Source organism: Psittacula echo (genome assembly GCF_963264785.1).
Source record: "Psittacula echo genome assembly, chromosome: 1".
Taxonomy (NCBI): domain Eukaryota; kingdom Metazoa; phylum Chordata; class Aves; order Psittaciformes; family Psittacidae; genus Psittacula; species Psittacula echo.
This window is the reverse complement of record NC_137735.1, coordinates 74,167-90,669: the sequence shown is the minus strand read 5'-3', so window position 1 is coordinate 90,669 and position 16,503 is coordinate 74,167. Positions and strand designations below refer to the sequence as shown.

At 64.1% G+C, this 16,503-nt stretch overlaps 1 protein-coding gene across 2 annotated transcripts; it reads right to left on the bottom strand.

Annotated features, from left to right (window-relative positions):
* Nucleotides 1–181: 181 nt before the first annotated feature.
* On the bottom strand, nt 182–10,086 carry LOXL3 (lysyl oxidase like 3; the record flags this gene model as incomplete). 2 transcript variants are annotated; one of them, XM_080629264.1, is made up of 14 exons in its annotated part: nt 182–255; nt 398–509; nt 905–1,041; nt 1,166–1,281; nt 1,538–1,781; nt 2,036–2,198; nt 2,734–2,907; nt 3,654–3,808; nt 4,044–4,224; nt 4,928–5,156; nt 5,340–5,399; nt 8,335–8,546; nt 8,983–9,146; nt 9,798–10,086. In XM_080629264.1, 14 exons carry the CDS (start codon nt 10,084–10,086, stop codon nt 182–184), a joined length of 2,310 nt encoding a protein of 769 aa, XP_080485390.1. The 2 variants fall into 2 exon arrangements, with proteins under 2 accessions (XP_080485390.1, XP_080485391.1); XM_080629265.1 differs by lacking the exon at nt 5,340–5,399 and having other exon boundaries at nt 4,937–5,156.
* Nucleotides 10,087–16,503: the final 6,417 nt, after the last annotated feature.

Genomic DNA, 16,503 nt, shown 5'->3' with positions numbered 1-16,503 from the left:
CAGTCTCTGGGCAGTGGTTGGGTGGTGGCTGCGGTGCTGGTGGGTCCCGGCAGCCTCACAGAGCCCAGTGGCTGCGGTGCCGGGCTGAGGCCCTGGAGGCCCAAGCAGCATCTCCCCCCTGCGCAGGGTGAGGGCAGGAGATGCCCCCCCGGGATCCCCCCGGCGTCTCCCGGGCTGGGCCCTACGAGATCTGGTTGTTGAGCTGCCCTGGGTACTGCTCGAAGCGCTTGTTGGCCTCCTCACTGAGCGCGTCACCTGCGGGAGGGGGTAGGAGCTGTCAGCTCCCACGGCAGCCCCACAGCCTCCCCACAGCCTCCTCGCTGCCATGGGGCCTCCCTGCCTGGTCCCCCCTGCCTTCATGTGCCCTGGCCCCCCCGTGCTGCATGCGGGCCGTTACCGATGTGGCAGCTGTGCACCCAGATGCGGTGCCCGTCGTACTTGCAGTTGCATTTCATGGCATTGTTGGTGAAGTCACTCTCTGCCACTTCAAAGCTGGGGTTGATCACGACCTGTGGGGCACCAACGGTGAGGGTGGCAGCCCCATGCCCCACAGCGGGCAGTGCTGCAGCCCCACACCTTGTCAGCTCGGCCTTCCCAGCCTCGGCAGAGCTGCTGCCTGCGGCACAGCCCCAGCACCCCGGTCCCGGCAGGGTTTGCCCCCTGCTGCGGTGGGATGTGCTGTGGGGGCTCTGTCACGGGGCACCACGTGCCCATGAGGGCTGCTCAGAGCAGGAGCGTGCAGGCTGGAGCGTGCCCGAGCAGCTCCCACACATCCTGCGTCTCCACACACACAGACAGGCAGTGCCCCCCCAGCGCACACCCCCCAGCCCCAGCGGGCTCCAACCGCTCCGGGAGCGGGGTGGCCGCGGCTCGAGCAGAGCTGGGGCTCAGGGCAGCTCAGCACCTGCAGGATGTAGTTGCCCGGTTTGACATCCGTGATGTCGATCCACTGGCAGTCGATGTCGTGCCGGTACAGGTCCCAGCAGCCCACCGTGATGCCCTGCTCCCCAAAGTTGGCACACTCGTATCGCTTGGCCACACCTGCAGGGAGAAGAGAACACGGCTTGTCCTCCCGCATTGCCAGCACAGCCCTAGCGTGCACAACGGCCGGGGACAGGGGACACAGGCACAGATGGTGCCACAAGGGCCCATCCATGGCACCCACCTTCCTCACACTCGGTGTCCTCGAGGCAGAAGCTGGCTTTGTGCCCCTCCGCCACCTTGGTGCCGTTAGGGGTGAGGATGTCGTAGTGGGTGAAGATGTCCATGCTGTGATAGTGCCTGCAAGAGGGAGCCCACAGCGCCATGGCTGCACCAGCACTGCCCTGGGAGGGGACATGGCTGTCCCCAGGGAGGTGGCCCAGGCAAGCGGGGTCTCAGCTGCAGGACACAGCCCCCAGCCCAAGCACCGCACATGGAGGGACAGCCCCGAGCCAAAGCGGGCAAAACTGGAGCCTGGGCAGCAGCAGGGGCTTCAGCGGGTGTCACCCTCACCCCCCCGCAGCACCGGCACCCTCTGCCCGCGCCGCGCACCCACCGGTGGCACTCGTGCCAGACCCAGGAGTGCCGCCCGGCCTTGGGGCGGAAGTCGGCGCGGCCGTTGTTGTGGATCTGGGAGGAGAAGCGGAGCAGGCGGCGGTGCCCATAGGGCCAGTTGGCGAGGCGGGCAGAGCTGGAGAGGCAGCTCTCCTCGGCGGCGCAGTACAGCATGTGCAGCGGCCGGTCCTCGATGTACGCCGTCTCCTGCACCAGCGGCGCGTGCAGCAGCAGGTCAGAGGCGGCTGCGGGCAGGTGATGCTCAGGGCTGGGGTGGGCGCCCAGAGCAGGCAGGGCTGGACGGGCCAGGGGTGGGGAATGTGCACCCTCCCCATCAGCTGCAGCCCCCCTCAGCACCTGCAAACCCCATTGCCCCCAGCCCCGCGGCTCACAGACCCTTCATCTGCAGCTCTGGGCCCCGCTGCACCATCGCTCACAGGCCCCATTGCCCACCCCACCACCCCAGACCTCGCTGCCCGCAGCCCCCACAGCCCCTCACTCTCAGAGCAGATGACACCGGCAGCGAAGCGCGTGCCCGTGTTCCTGCAGTTGAGGCTGGAGCCGTGGTGCTGGCAGTGGCTCAGGGACATCTCGTGGCCGGTGCACTTCACCCCGCTCAGCACCATCTCCGTCACGTTGCTGGCGTCCCAGTACCAGGTCTCCTGGGGAGGGGTGAGACTGGGTGGCAGGGCTGGTGCCGTGGGTGCCCTGGCTCACCCATGCCCGGGCTGCGGCCAGCACCCACCATGGCACAGCCCTGCCCATGTCCCTAGCCTGCTCATGCAGGTCCCATCCCCTGGCATGGAGCATCTACATCCCTTTGCCCTCAAACATCCCCACCAGGAAGCACTGGTGCCTGTGCTCACCAGGGCGTCACTGGGGCCTTCCCGCCGGCACCTACCGTCACCGCATGCAGGGAATAGCCCAGGCCGAGCTGGCGACAGGCCACCATCGCCTCCTTGGTGGTCCAGCCCTCGCTGCACACCATGCCCCACTTACTGCCTCGCTTCACCTCCACGCGGCCCTCAAACGGCGTCCTGCCGCCGGAGAGGCGGATCTGCAGGGAAGCCCTGGGGCAGTGAGCAGGGACCCGAGCCCATCCCAGCACAGCCCGGCCCATCCTGGTCCCTGTGCCCATCCCGGCGGATCGGTGGTGCTGGCGCACGCTGCCCTGGTCAAGCTGGCGCTGGCACCTACTTGTAAGCCATGGTTAGCGAATCCCAGGCCCAGCTGGCGACAGGCCACCATCGCCTCCAGCGTACCCCAGCCTTCACTGCAGACCAGCCCCCAGCGCAGCTGATCCCCGGTGCCAGCCCCCACAGCCACCTCCACCCGCCCCTCGAAGCGGCTTCGGCCCCCGCTCAGCCGAATCTGTGGAGAAAGGCAGTGGCAGCATCACCATCATCATCACAAGTGGTGCTCCTGCTGCTCTGCTGCATCCAGCAGGACAGCCCAGCCCAGCGGCTGCAGCTGCAGCACCCTCAAGGGCTTTAGGCACATGGGGGGTGGCAGCCACAGCTGAGAGGACCCGGGCACAGATTTGGTCAGCCCAGAACTCCCCAAAACTGTCAGATTTGGGGCCAAGAACTTGGCTGTGAGTTTGGGAAGCGCCTCACGGCAGCAGGGAAATGGCTCATTTTGGAATGGCATTCGCATTCCAGAACGGCAGAGGTGAGGGAGTTAAATGATGAAAAAGCGCAAGCGGATGAAAGGAGCGGCCGGGCACCCGGAGCTCAGGGCCCCGTCTACTCATTTCATCACCACCTGAAAAAATCTCTCCTGGTTCTCCCACAGTGATTTTTCCTGGTGGTTCTGCTGGGTTGGAGCTGGCACAGGGAGAGCAGCAGGAACAGCAGGAGCAGCAGACCCACACCACCCCACACACCCCATAGGGCATCCTGACCCCCCCTTAGCCTCCCTTCCACCCCTCTCCTCACAGGGGTACCTTGGAACTCCCACCTCTGAGCCCCCCGGGGCAGCCCTTGCCTCAGACCAGGGGTAATGTGAGGGGTGCCATGGGGTCCAGAGGACGGATGAGCCACCCTGCATTGGGTCCCCCAGCACCAATATCAAGTGCCCCCGGGCCCCGCAAGCACTGGCAGCCCCGTGGTGCGCACCAGGGTCTCGTAGCCCATGTAGGGGACATTGCAGCGGACAGCCACATCCTCCGTGTGCTTGCAGTCCTCCTGCGTGATGTTCTTGAAGGGGCAGCTCCAGAGGGACTTCTCGGTGCCCAGACACTGCACCTCATTCATGTGGATGGGCCCCGTCCCTGCCGGGGGGACAGCAGGGCTCAGGGACAGCGACACAGGCACAGCTGCGGCCATCCAGCACCATGGAGAGGCTGCGGTCTCCTGGGGATGCTGCGCATGCGGCCGGCAGCCAGGGACTCCCTGGACAAGCTCGGCCATGGCCTGCCCCAGTCCCGCAGAGCCTTGTGCCCGGACACGTGCCTCACCCACAGGCCCATGAGAGCAGTGCCCGGCCTCTGCAGCCCAGCACCTCACCTTGGCCCATGCGCGCCCCGGTGAGGGCCTCCTTGGCGCTGCCGAAGCCCAGCTCGCGGCACACCACGCTGGCTGACAGCAGGTTCCAGCGGTCGTCACAGATTGTGCCCCACTCACTGCTCTTGAGCACCTCGACGCGGCCCTCCCCGACCTTCGCGCCCCCCTTCAGCCGGACCCGTGGCTGCAGGGGATGGGGGCAAGGGATGGAACCATCACATCATTGAATCATGGAATCAACCAGGGTGGGAAAGAGCTTCAGGATCATCAAGTCCCACTGTTCCCCAGCCCTGCCAAGGCCACCCCTAACCCATGGCACTGAGGCCTCGTCTGCACGGGGTGTGAACACTTGCAGGGACGGTGCCTGCAGCCCTGCCCTGGGCAGCCTGTTCCAATGCCTGAGCACCCTCTGGGGCAGGAATTGTTCCTCAGCTCCATCTAAACCTGCCCTGGTGCAGCTTGAGGCCGGTTCCTCTTGTCCCATCCCTTGTTCCTTGGGAGCAGAGCCCAGCCCCTCCTGGCTCCATCCTCCTGTCAGGCAGTTGTAGGGAGCCATCAGGTCCCCCCTGAGCCTTCTCTTCTCCAGACTGAACCCCCCAGGTCCCTCAGCCCTTCCCCATCACACTGGGCTCCAGGCCCTGCACCAGCTCCGGTGCTCTTCCCTGGACCCAGGGGACAGCATGGCTGGCGCAGTGCTGAATGGCACAGTGTGGCACAGCACTGCGCAGCACAGAGCTTGCTGGCCATGACCCTGTGATGTGCAGGGACATGACACTGTCCCCATATCCTGCTCCACGGGTCGGTCCCCGCGGAACCCGCACACCCACTGCCCTGCAGTGGAGCAGTGCCAAGCCGGGGGTGGCTGTGGGTGCCTGTCCCCTCGCCACGGGGCTCACCTGGCCCTGCTGCTGCTGCCGCTGCTTCTTCTTGTGGGCGCTGCCGGTGGCGAACTGCGGCCCGGGCACGCAGCTGACGACGGCGGGACTGCCCGCGCCGCAGGCGGCCGACGCGTTGCCGCGGTAGAACTCGAAGGCGCACATGGAGAGGTGCACCTCGGTCCCCGTGCACGACACCGAGTGCAGCCGGTAGTTGAGCTGCTGCCGCTCTGTGAACAGCCTGCAGAGAGAGGGCAGCCCTGAGGCGGGACCGGCGCGGACAAACTGCGGCGGAGCTGTCCCCGGCCCTGGCGCTGTCCCCCTGTGCCCGCACTGCGCCCGCCCCACATCCCCAGAGACACGCTTGGCTCTGGTGGAACTGAGCGGGGCTCCTGGCACTCAGGCTCCCACTGGAGCCATTTACCTCTTCTTGGACCCTACGTCCTCCCTGCGCTTTTGTTTAGGCTGAGATTTGGAGGCCAGCCTGGAAAACAGAACACAACCGTCACGGAGCCCGCAGCCCCGGGTTGTCACCTCCACAGGGACACAGGCAGCACACAGAGTTCCTGGCTTTCATTGAAACTGGGTCTGTTGCCCCCAGGGAGACTCATGCGCGTCCCCTTTGTGTCACACATGGGTGCAGCAGCATCATCTGCTGCCAGCAATGAGATACAACTGCCCTTCACAGCAGTGATGCCGTTTCCTGCCCACATCCCACCAGGAAGCTGTGCAGGATGCTGCAACATCCCGTGCTGCTTTGTGACACAGCAGATCAAACACCAGCAGCAGCGATCTGATCTGTGGGGTACAAGTGAGATGGCCCACGTCCTTGTGCAGACCCCAGCCACTGTCACTGCACCATGCTCCAGGGGAGCAGCACGTGCAGAAGCACAGCACCAAGCAAGCAGCATGAACACCAGAGCTCTGCCCAGTGCAGGGCATGGCAGGACTTGCTGCAGACATGCAAGGACCCTCTGCCAGCGAAGGAGCTTCCCTACAGGGAGAGGAGGCTGCCCAGGGCACCACAAGCTGTCCCTACACACTCAAATGCTTTGCTTCACTCAGGGAGGAAGAAGCTGAGCAGGGCCAAACCCTGACACTGTGAGGAGTAAAGAGCAGACCCCAAACCAGGGCAGGGGCAGATACCAGCAGGACATGGTAAACCCAAGGCTGGCAACTGACCCCGCTAGCCGGTTTGTGTCAGCGAGCCCCAGGACACTGCATGAGGCTGCCAGGAGACCGGACTCAGGAGCTGGCTGGAGGACATCATCCCCCACGGACACCCATGGGACCACAGTGTGATCCTGCGCCCGGCTCTGGCTCCCAGTACAAGACACCAGCCCTGCAGTGCAGGTGCTGGGGACAGCCCCGAGACAGTCGCGGCTGGTGGGGAGCCAGGGGCTGCTCCAGCCTGGGCTGAGATGGCCTCAGGAGCTCCAGCAACAGCTGGGAGCCGGGAGCAAGGGGCTGTGATGGAGCCAGAGCCCAGCTCTTCCGGCCAGAAGAGCGAAGAGCATGAAAAAGGAAAGAGGGGCAACCTGAGGTTCAGGACCAGTGGAAGGAACGTTTTTACCCTGTGAGGCCACAAGGCTGTGGGATCTCCATCCCCAGAGGTTTTCAAGAGCCATCTGCATGAAGCCCTGGGCTGACCCACAGCCAGCCCTGCTCTACGAAGGGGCTTGGACCAGGACTCCCTGAGGTCCCTTCCAGGCTCAATTAGCGGGTGACCCCACACATGACTGCAGCCGAGATCAGTCAGCCCTGGCGAACCAGAGTGTGATGTTGAGGAGACAGCTCCTGCTCCAGGCAGAGGAAGGGAGAAGACTCCAGCTCCATGGACTTGGCAAAGCATTTTACCCAGTGCTGCAGGGAAAATACCCGCTCACTGTGAAAGGGGCTGTCAGCACCAAACCACAGAACCCCAGCCTGGCTTGGTGTTGGAAGGGACCTTAAAGCTTTTCCAGTTGCAACCCCTGCCCTGGGCAGGGACACCTTCCATAGAGCAGCTTGCTCCAAGCCCCTGTGTCCAACCTGGCCTTGAGCACTGCCAGGGATGGGGCAGCCACAGCTTCTCTGGGCACCCTGGGCCAGCGCCTCAGCACCCTCACAGGGAAGAGCTTCTGCCTAAGAGCTCATCTCAGTCTCCCCTCTGGCAGGTTAAAGCCATTCCCCTTGGCCTGTCCCTACAGGCCCTTGGCCAAAGCCCCTCTCCAGGTTTCTTGATGGAGGGAAAAGGGCAGCCAGACTATCCCTTGGGGCTGGTAGAAAGCCAGGAAGAGGGAATGGGCAGAGGTGCAAGAGATCCCAAGCAGACGCAGCACTCAGGACAAGAGCTGCCACACGGGTGCCAGCACTGTGAGCACTGTGGTGCCCATCACCCCGGTGCCCAGCACTTGCTCAGCAGTGCTGCCACCCCCCCGCAAGGAATGGAGGAGGTGCAGCTGTTCCAGCTTCCCCACTGCTGCTTTCTGCAGAAAGCAGCCCATTTCTACAGCCCTCCCCATCCACCAGGAACCTCAGCTCCTCTCCGAGGCCTCCTGCACAGGACCCCGCAGTCCTCTGCACCTCCAGGGACCCTGCCCAAGGATCCCGACCCTGTGCCAGGGCTCCTGCCTGGTGCATGGGGTGGGTGCTGCTGAGCCTGGGGCACAGCCAGCCTGGGAGGCAGATTGTCCCTCCTGGGGGCTGGGGACCGCAGCACGCACGGGCAGAGGTCCCACCATGTCCTGCCTGCCCAGCACGGCCCGAGCCCTCGGGCTGCTCCATCCGGATCCCTTTGTGCCAGGATCCATCCCGACAGCAGGGACCCACGTGGCCAGGCAGCCCAGCTCTGCCAAGGGCTCGGCAGACGGGTGCCCCAGCCGTTACCTCCTGCCTGGCCTCGGGCTCCGGCCCTTTGTCACGGCTGCGCGCTTCACCCACCTGCAGGAGCAACACCGGAGCTGCCCGGTCAGTGCACCACAATGGGCACCACAACGGCACCACAACTGGCACCACGCTGAACACCACCACAATGGGCACCACGCTGGACACCATGTTTGGCACCACAACGGGCACCAGAATGGGCACTGCAGTGGGCTCCCCAGTGGGCACTGTGTCCTTGCCCATGTCCCTGTAGCTCTTGCTCAGGCCATGGTGCTTCTGGAGCATCCCTGCCCGGCTTGGCTGCAAACCTCCCCTCTGGACAGGGACCCCCCCACTCCACACTGGAGGAACCATAGAGGTGCAGCACTGCCAGGGTGCAGACGCTGCCCTCTTGGAGCAGCCTCTGCTGCAGTGCATGGGCAGATGGGCAGCCATGGCCCCCAGCTCGGTTAGCGAGTGCCTCTATGGCCAGCTGGCCCCTGCTGTACCCCAGCATTGCCCCATGTCCCTGGCACTGTCCCCAGCCCCGCGGGCTCCTTGTTGGCCTCACTCACTTGTAGAAGTTCCTGTTGACCTTCTTCTCGGCCGGGAAGCCCAGCATGCCGCAGATGACGCGGCTGTTTTGGCTGCCCCAGCCCTCATCGCAGATCTGGGCCCAGCCGTCCTTGTAGCGCACCTCCACGATGCCTTCTGTCACCGGGAGCTGCCGCCGGGCACCGACCACCACCGCCCGCAGCCGGACCTCCTCCACGTGGCTCTGCTCCGTCTGCAGGGCACAGGTCAGCACCGCACCCATCGCCCCAGCCCCTGCCCAGGGTGCACCCGCAGGAGATGGGGTCCCTGGCCCCAGGTGGGGAATGGAGACGGCCAGGTCCTGCATCCCTGCAGGGCACATCCGATGGCCTTGGATGGCCACGCTCCTGCTCCCGTACTGTGCAGGCCATGTCCCACATCTCCCTGGGTGCACCTCCTGGGAGCACCCTCTCATCTCAGGATCCTGCATCCACCCCACACCCAGACACCCACCCAGAGAGAGCCGGGAACCAGGGCACAGCCAGTGGGACATGGCCCCAGCTCCTCTTGCCTGGCGGGAGACCAGGCGTCCCCTGCCCAGAGCTGTGCCACGTCCCCACACCCAGGCTGCATCCTGAGCAGAGCCTTGCCTGCTGGCTCTGAGGGGTTCTGGCCCGCAGCTTCCTCACCTCGATGACATTGGAGTCCTTGAAGCCTGGGATGCGCTCATCCTTGCAGATGACACCCGCGTCTTCCTCATGGCTGCAGTCGCTGTTACCCCAGCCCCGGTGTTTGCAGTCCTCAATGCTCTTCTCACCTCCGGCACAATTCACATTGTCCAGCCAGATCCGCCCTGCCAGGCACCAGGGCTGAGGTGAGGGGGGCCAGGCCCATGCAGCATCCCCCGGGAGCAGGGAGGGTGCCCATGGAGCACGGCCAAGGGGTACAGCAGAGCATGGCTGCTGGGCTGGGACCATCGCTCCCTCAGCACAAAGCTGAGGCTGGTGAAATGCCCAAAATAAAGCCCTGAGAGGGGGACCTGCAGATGGGGAGGTTCCACTTCCCCATGGGGCTGCTCTGCAGTCATGAAGCCCCCATGGCGCACCCCCGGCCTCTGCACTGTGTCTTGCCTGCAGCAGAAACAGCTGCACCTCTGCACCACACAGACCTGGACCTGCACCCCCTGCACCCCCCAGCACCATGTGCAGCCCTGCAGCTCTGGTGCATGCCTGCAACTGCACTGTGCCCTGAGTACATGCACAGCAGCTCATACGCAGCTCCCCATCCCACTTTGTGTGTACATACATCTACACGTGCACTCACACATGCACTCACGCATGCATTCACACACTCCTGGGCACTCAGCGCTCACAGGACCTGCCTGCCCTTCCCCACCAACAGCCCATGTGAGCCCTGTGGCACACACACAGCCCTGTGGCAGCGGGCTCATGTGCAGCCCCAGCCCATGCAGCACAGGGAACCATGCCCACCACCCCCCTCTTACCGACTCCTTTGCCATACTTGGCGCTGTGGGCCCAGCCGGTGGCAGCCACGAAGCCAAGGTGCCGGCACAGCACGTGTGCATTGGCCAGTGTGAAGTCATCATCGCAGATGGTGCCCCACTCATCGTTGTAGAAGAGCTCCACGCGGCCCTCGTTGTGCTTGCGTGGGTACCCAGCCAGGCGCACCCTTAGCGTGGGGCCGGGCGGGTGTGTGGGGCCGGCGCTGCTCACCCACAGCCACATGCTCAGCACGAGCAGCTCCGGCGGTGCCCAGGCGCGGCAGCTCCCCATGGCACCCGGGCTCTGCAGGGGCAGGAGGGGTCGGGGTGTGTGGGATGCACGAGCTGTGCTGCATCACCTGCTGCCCTCATCCCACTTGTGGTGGTTGTAGCCCCCAGCTGCTCACAGCAGCCCCCAGCCCTCTCTCACCAGTGCCTCCCTGCACCCCAGAGCTGCCATCGCCCAGGCTCTGCCATCCCAGCACCCTGCACTCCTCTCGAACGGCTTCTACCAGAATCCCACCACGCTGCCGGGTCACATCTCCTGTGCCAAAGGGCCCTGGAGCAGGACCAGCGCCTGGGAAAGCCCAGCTGGAGCAGCCGGGAGCTGCATCCACCCCATGCGGTGCAGCGCTGCCAGCCCATGCTGCTGCCCACTGCGAGGAGCCGCAGCCAGAGCTTTCCCCGTTCTGCTCTGGGCAGCATTCTCCAATCCTCCAGTAACGTGTGTGGCTCCCGGAATACCTGAGGGAGATGTGGTATTCCCGCACCATTCCAGTGGCAAACAGTAGTGAAAACATTTCTCTGTGAACCTCCTTCAGTTCCCAGTTCGAGTGCGCTATTCCCGTTTATTCATCGGGGACCACTTTAACCCTGCGGATGCTGCTGCTGCAGCATTTCTGCACGGGCAGTGTGAGCCCTGCTCCAGGCTGGGCTCTGGGCCTGATGGCAAAGCTCGAATGCTCACCCAGCACAGGGACCCGCCTGCCTCGCACCACTACAGCCTCACATCACCCTTCCAGATGTCCCTTCTACAGGTGGGAAAGTGACCCCAGACATGGGAGCCCCCAGGACAAGATCAGCAGAAATACACCTCCGTGCCCTACGTCCCCAATCAAGAGCAGATCCTGCATCGTGCACTCACAGCCTGTGCTTGTCATTAGACAGTGTTAGAGAGGAGGAAACCTGGCTCACCCACAAGCAGGGGGAGTCCAGGCTCCAGTGTTCAGCCACAGGATTAGAGAGGAAGAAAACTGATGACAAACCCCACACACGCTCCCAGCTGGGGCTGCGCTGCAGGGACCCTTTGCACTGACCCTCTGCAGTGCACTCCCCTGCAAGCTTCCGTCCCCACTCGCAGCTCGCTGGGACAGCCGGGATGTACTGGGGCATCCCCAGGACTGTGGCTGCTCTTGGTGCTGCTGTAGGAGCCTCTTTCCCTGGACTAAGGCTTGTTTCCCTGTTGCCTCTTTGTTCCTGGCTCCTCGGCACCCATGGTAACAGAAAGTCCCTGCAGTGGCTTTGGGAAAGGGTCCTTGTGGAGCAGAGGGGCTGGGAAGTCCCCCTCAGACTCCACAAGCAGGAATCAGCCCCATTCCTGCTCTGTTCACTTTTCCAGATGATGGAGGCCAGGTCACCTGGCCTGCAAAGCACACACTGCTTTGGACATGCCACCAAGAGCAGTGAGTCCCTTGGTGCCCGCAGGGATGCTCAGAGAGAAAGGATGAGTCGTAACAAGGACCAACAACACAGTCCAGGCCAAAGGAAGACATTGTGGTGGAAGAATACAGCCCCTCAGGGCAGCCACATCAGCCCAGGTCTGGGTCTCTCCCCTGTCACAACCTGGGGCATGGGGACACCACAGTGGGGCCAGCAGCAGGCAGGGACATGCCTTGTCTCTGGGGCTCCCTGCACCTCAGCTGCCCGCACTGGCACTGTGAGAACGTAACAGCGGGAAGCAGCTTTGTGGGCAGGCAGCAGGGAAATGCTGTGCTGAACCTTTTAATCAGCCTGGTACGGCAGGAGGAGGAGGAGGGAGCGCAAAGGCCCACCCCAGCCCTGCCAGCAGCTCAGGAAACGGGTCTGTGGGCTTGCCAGGGGCAGGAATGCTCCATCCACATCTCTGCTCTGTCTGGAAAGCAGCAAAGGGATGAGTTTCCCATGTCACAGAAGTGCTAAAACACTTCTTATTCCACCCCATGGTCACCAAGGGGAGGTCCCGCTGCCCATGTGAGGCATTATAAACCCACAGAGCTCTACCACTGCATAACACACAAATTTGAGCCCTCCCAGTGCTGACTGAGACCGAGGAAGCCACAAGCACAGGACTGAAGCTTCTCCAGCACTTGCACTGAACGAGGTGATCTCTGCAGATATGCAGCGCAGGCCGGCTCCAGGCTGGGTTCAGCGGGTCCATGCAGCAGCACAACTGGTGCCAGCCTCCGCAGGTCTGCAGAGATGGCCCATGTCAGGAAGCAGGTTTGACCTTTTCTGAGATCACAGGTTTGGTTAATTGGAGTAACTGTGTTGATTCCAGGCTGAGACTGGAATGTGCACGATTCACCTTGCACCACCCTTTAATAAATAATTAGCACTCAACAGAACCAGTGCACCTCTGCTAAGTGGATTAAACCTGGTCACCTGCTGGAACTGAAATGTGGTTTCAGCAGGGAAGTCACCCCTCAGTGAGCTTTCTGGGGAGGATCACATGCTTTCCAAAGCAAAACCATGTCTGGAGGAGGAAAAGGTCCTCTCCTGGTTCAGTCTGCAAAGGCAGAAATGGGCAGGATCGTGCAGAACTGTGATGAAGACAGACCTGAACAGCCTGGGAAGATGGCATCATGTAGTCTACAGCCTTGACTGCAAGGAAGACTTAAGCTTGTGCATTTAGGAACAAAACACGTAGGACCAGAGACCACAACATGGCTTTGCACAGCAAAGCACCAAGTCCCCACGGAGCCTCAGCTCAGCAACCTCAGTCTATGTTTAAATGCCACCGTGGATTTCTCTTCCTCAAAGACCTTCAGTTGCTCCAGAACCTGCCCAAACTTCTTCATCCATCCCTGCACTAACCCCAGCTTGCTGCCACCCTCAGCACCCCGCTCCTGGTCACGGCTTTCCTCTGCTAAGGCTCCAGCGTCCCTCATCCCGACTGCCCTTCTTCCCCTGCCCTCGCAGCTCAGCTTGTCCTCACCTCCTGGCACTCATTTCCCAGTGAAATGCCTGCTGGGGGCACCAGCACTCCCCATATTCACGCCAGGCGGCTGCCGAGCGAGCAGTGTGCACTCCCAGGGGCACGGCACAAGCCCTTTCCCTGTTCCTGTACCAGCTCCGAACGTGCTCGGCAGCCACGTCCCGGGCGGCTCGGGCTGACAGGGCTCTCCTTGTCCACATCACTTTTTCCAGCGCATTGCTCTGCCCCCGGCTTCCTGCTTCGCTGCCGCGACTGCTCCGGGATGGGGGACGGGGATGTCCCAGCCCCGCGGGGCCGTCCCGGGGAGCTGCAGCACTGCAGATGGGGATGATCCGTGCGCAGCGAATCCGGGTTTCAGGCTGGGGTCCCTTCACTCCAGCTGCAGGGACAGTACCGGGGGACCACAGTCCTGCCGCCTGCCACAGAGTCTGTGCCGGGGCTTGGGCTCTGTGGCTGGGGGTCCCTCCAAGCTGCAGGGGCTGATCAACCAGCACCAGAGACCCAAGGAGGGGGTTCCCATCTCCTCCGCACCTCTGGCAAGGAGAAAGGCGCACCCCTTTGCCAGCCTCCACGGGCTACTATTTCTGCAGAGCACAAGGGCAGCAGCTCGCAGCCCATCGCCACGTGGGACAGCTGATGGGCTGGTGCTTTGAGAGGAGCAGGAATCTGCAGGAACCACATGCACCCCTGGAGAGGGCCAAAGGCAGAGGTGCAGCCAGCCTGCGCATGGACAGACAGCACATGTGGATGGGGCCGGGGGCCAGGAATTGCCTGCGACAGGGACGGGATATTCAAGCATGTACCCCGGCTACTGCCGCCGCAGTTCTTGGGCAGGAGCTGGACACGGTCCTGCCCCAGCGCCGGCCGTCCCACTGCCAGCTCCAGCCCAGTCTCCTCTGGGAGCAGGGCCGCTGCCGGGCTGCGCCGCGCCAAACGTGGCTGCCCTGGCACGCAAGCACCGGCGCTGCAAGTGGAAAGGGCTCAGGAGGACGGGCTGGCCTGGAGCGGACACTGGGTGTGGGAGCGGGAGAGCAGCTCGGGTCCTCCCCACTGCCCAGGAAACCTCAGGAATGTCCCGGCCGGGTGTGCGCAGGGCCCCAAACCACCTCCTGGCTGCGGAGCCGCTGGTGCTGGAGCACGAGAGCTCTGCTCCTCCGACTGCATCTCGCACGGGGGCTGCCGTTCCCAGACAAAGAGACCTCAGGAAGAGGCAGCTCCTGATGACCGGGGCCCTGGCAAGTAAGCGTGTTGGATCCGTGTGTGTTAGGGCAGCCAAACACAGGGCATCCCTGTGTGCAGGGACAATATCCCAGGCTGCGGCAGCAGGAAGGCCCAGGCTATGGCTGATCCCACAGGAATGTGCTCTCTCAGCCCCAGCCCTGGACACATGGGGACATGGAGCAGCCCCGAAACTGATAACTGGGAGGACTCAGAAGAGCAGCACAAGCAAGCAAAGACCTGGGAAACCCGCCAGCACAAGGAGGAAGAAGCTCCCTCTGTTTATCCTTCCTTGGGAAGGGTAAGGGGTGACATGCTCACACTCTGCTGAGGCATCCCAGGACATCCCTGAGAGCATGGGGTCATGTCCCTAGCACTTAGGGCAGGCAAAGGTCCAGTGGGTCCCATGGCTTCAGGCACTGGGCTCCATCCCTCCCTTTCTCCCTAGGGCCTTCGATGCAGAGCCCAGCACTGGCCCTTGCATAATCCCAGCTGCCGGGACAGGCCTGGTTCACTCTTCCTGCTTCCCAGAAGCACTGGGATGCTGGGAGCGTGTGTGCATGACTTGAGGGAGCCCCCACAATCCCTGCCTCCAGGGATCCCATGGGATCAGAGCTCTGGGGTGAGCACAGCCAGCAGCTGGAGGGTCACAGGGCTCTGCAGATGAACTGGTCCCAGAAGCACTGGGGAGCAGCCCAGGGCCACCACAGGCGCTTGGCCATCCCAGCAGGTTTAGTGACACTTCCCAACACCCAGGCAGTGACAGGGATACTGCTGCGGGCAGCACATCCTGGCTCCTGGGGCTCTCCAGGGTGTGCAGAGCATGGAGCACACACTGATGCTGCACTTCCCTGCTGACTCTCGGTCCAGCCTCATTGGGGGGCCTGGTGCCCCCCTGTCCTGCTGTCACCCTCCAAGCCAGAACAGGTCACAGCACAGCTGCCTGCAATTCCCAGCACCACCCAGATTCCCCAGGACACACCACGGTGCTCGGCTCTGCCCAGGGCCCCGCGGCTCTGAAGGGGCAGCCCTGGCAGGAACCAGCTGCAGGCAGGAAGGAAAGACCCTGAGGAATGCGCAGAGGCTGGAGCCATCAGCAGGCGGCGGGTCTGGGGGGTGGGTCCCGGGCACCCTGGAGCAGAGGCATCAAACTTGAAGATACTGGGAGATAGGTGACCTGCCTGCTCCTCTGGGGAGCTGCTGGAAAGATGCATGGCCAGCAGCCAAGTGACGCTGTCCCCCCAGCCCCATGCCTCACACTCCTTCATCCGTTCTCTCTTCCAAGGGCTACAGTAAATTCCATCTTCATGGACACCCTGAGTGTGCACCGCCCTTTGCTAACCACAGCTCGGAACAACCAGCCGGAGCCCGCACGTGGGGATGCAGTGGGGCTGCACAGACCCAACGGGGCACCCTCAAACTGCCGGGTCTGCGGGTACCTCTTCCCGCACCGCTGCCTGCACTGCCCGCACCCGCACCCTGCCCTGCGGGACACGCTCCCATCTTCCACCGCCGGGCTTCCGGCAGCCCCGGCTCCCCCGGCACAGCACGACAGCCACTGTCAACGGCCCCCCGCGCCGCTGCTCCTGCCCCGCCGGCGGCGGCACAGCCACTGCACACCGGCCCTACCCCCGCTGCCCCACCGGCCCCCGCTGCCGGGCCCGGCCCGACGCACCCAGCCCCACCGCTGACGGGACGTGCCGGGATGGAGCCGGGATGGAGCCGCGCCGGCGCCGCGCCCGCTCGGCTGCCCCATGCGGTACCTCTGTTCCCCGCGGGATGCGCGGCTCCGGCAGCGCCGAGCGAGAACGTCCAGCTGAGCCGAGCCGTGCCGCGCTGAGCCGAGCCGTGCCGCGCTGAGCCGAGCCGCCCCTCTCCGCCCCGGCCCGCCCCGCGCTCAAGTGTCCGGGGCCGGCCCGCGCCGAGCGGCTCCGCTGCCGGTACAGCAAAGACGGGCCCCGCGCCCCCGGGGTGGGGCCCCCGGCCCGGCTGGGCACCGCGCCAGGCCCGGGACAGAGCCTCGGGGGGGCTGCCCGCTGCGGGTCCCTCCTCCAGACAGCCCCGCCCGGCCACGGAGCGGCCCCGCGCTGCCGTCCCACCCGCGGAGCCGCGGGCACTGGGAGCCATCCCGGGAGCAGCGACCGCCTGCTCAGCCCCGTACCCACGGCAGCGCGGGGCCGGGCCGGGCCGGGCCGGACGAGATCCCCCACTCCAGTCTCTTGGCCACCCCTGCCCCAACCTCCTCCTCACCTCTGGGGCTGGGGCACAGAAGAGAAACCCTCAATGATGGATTGATCC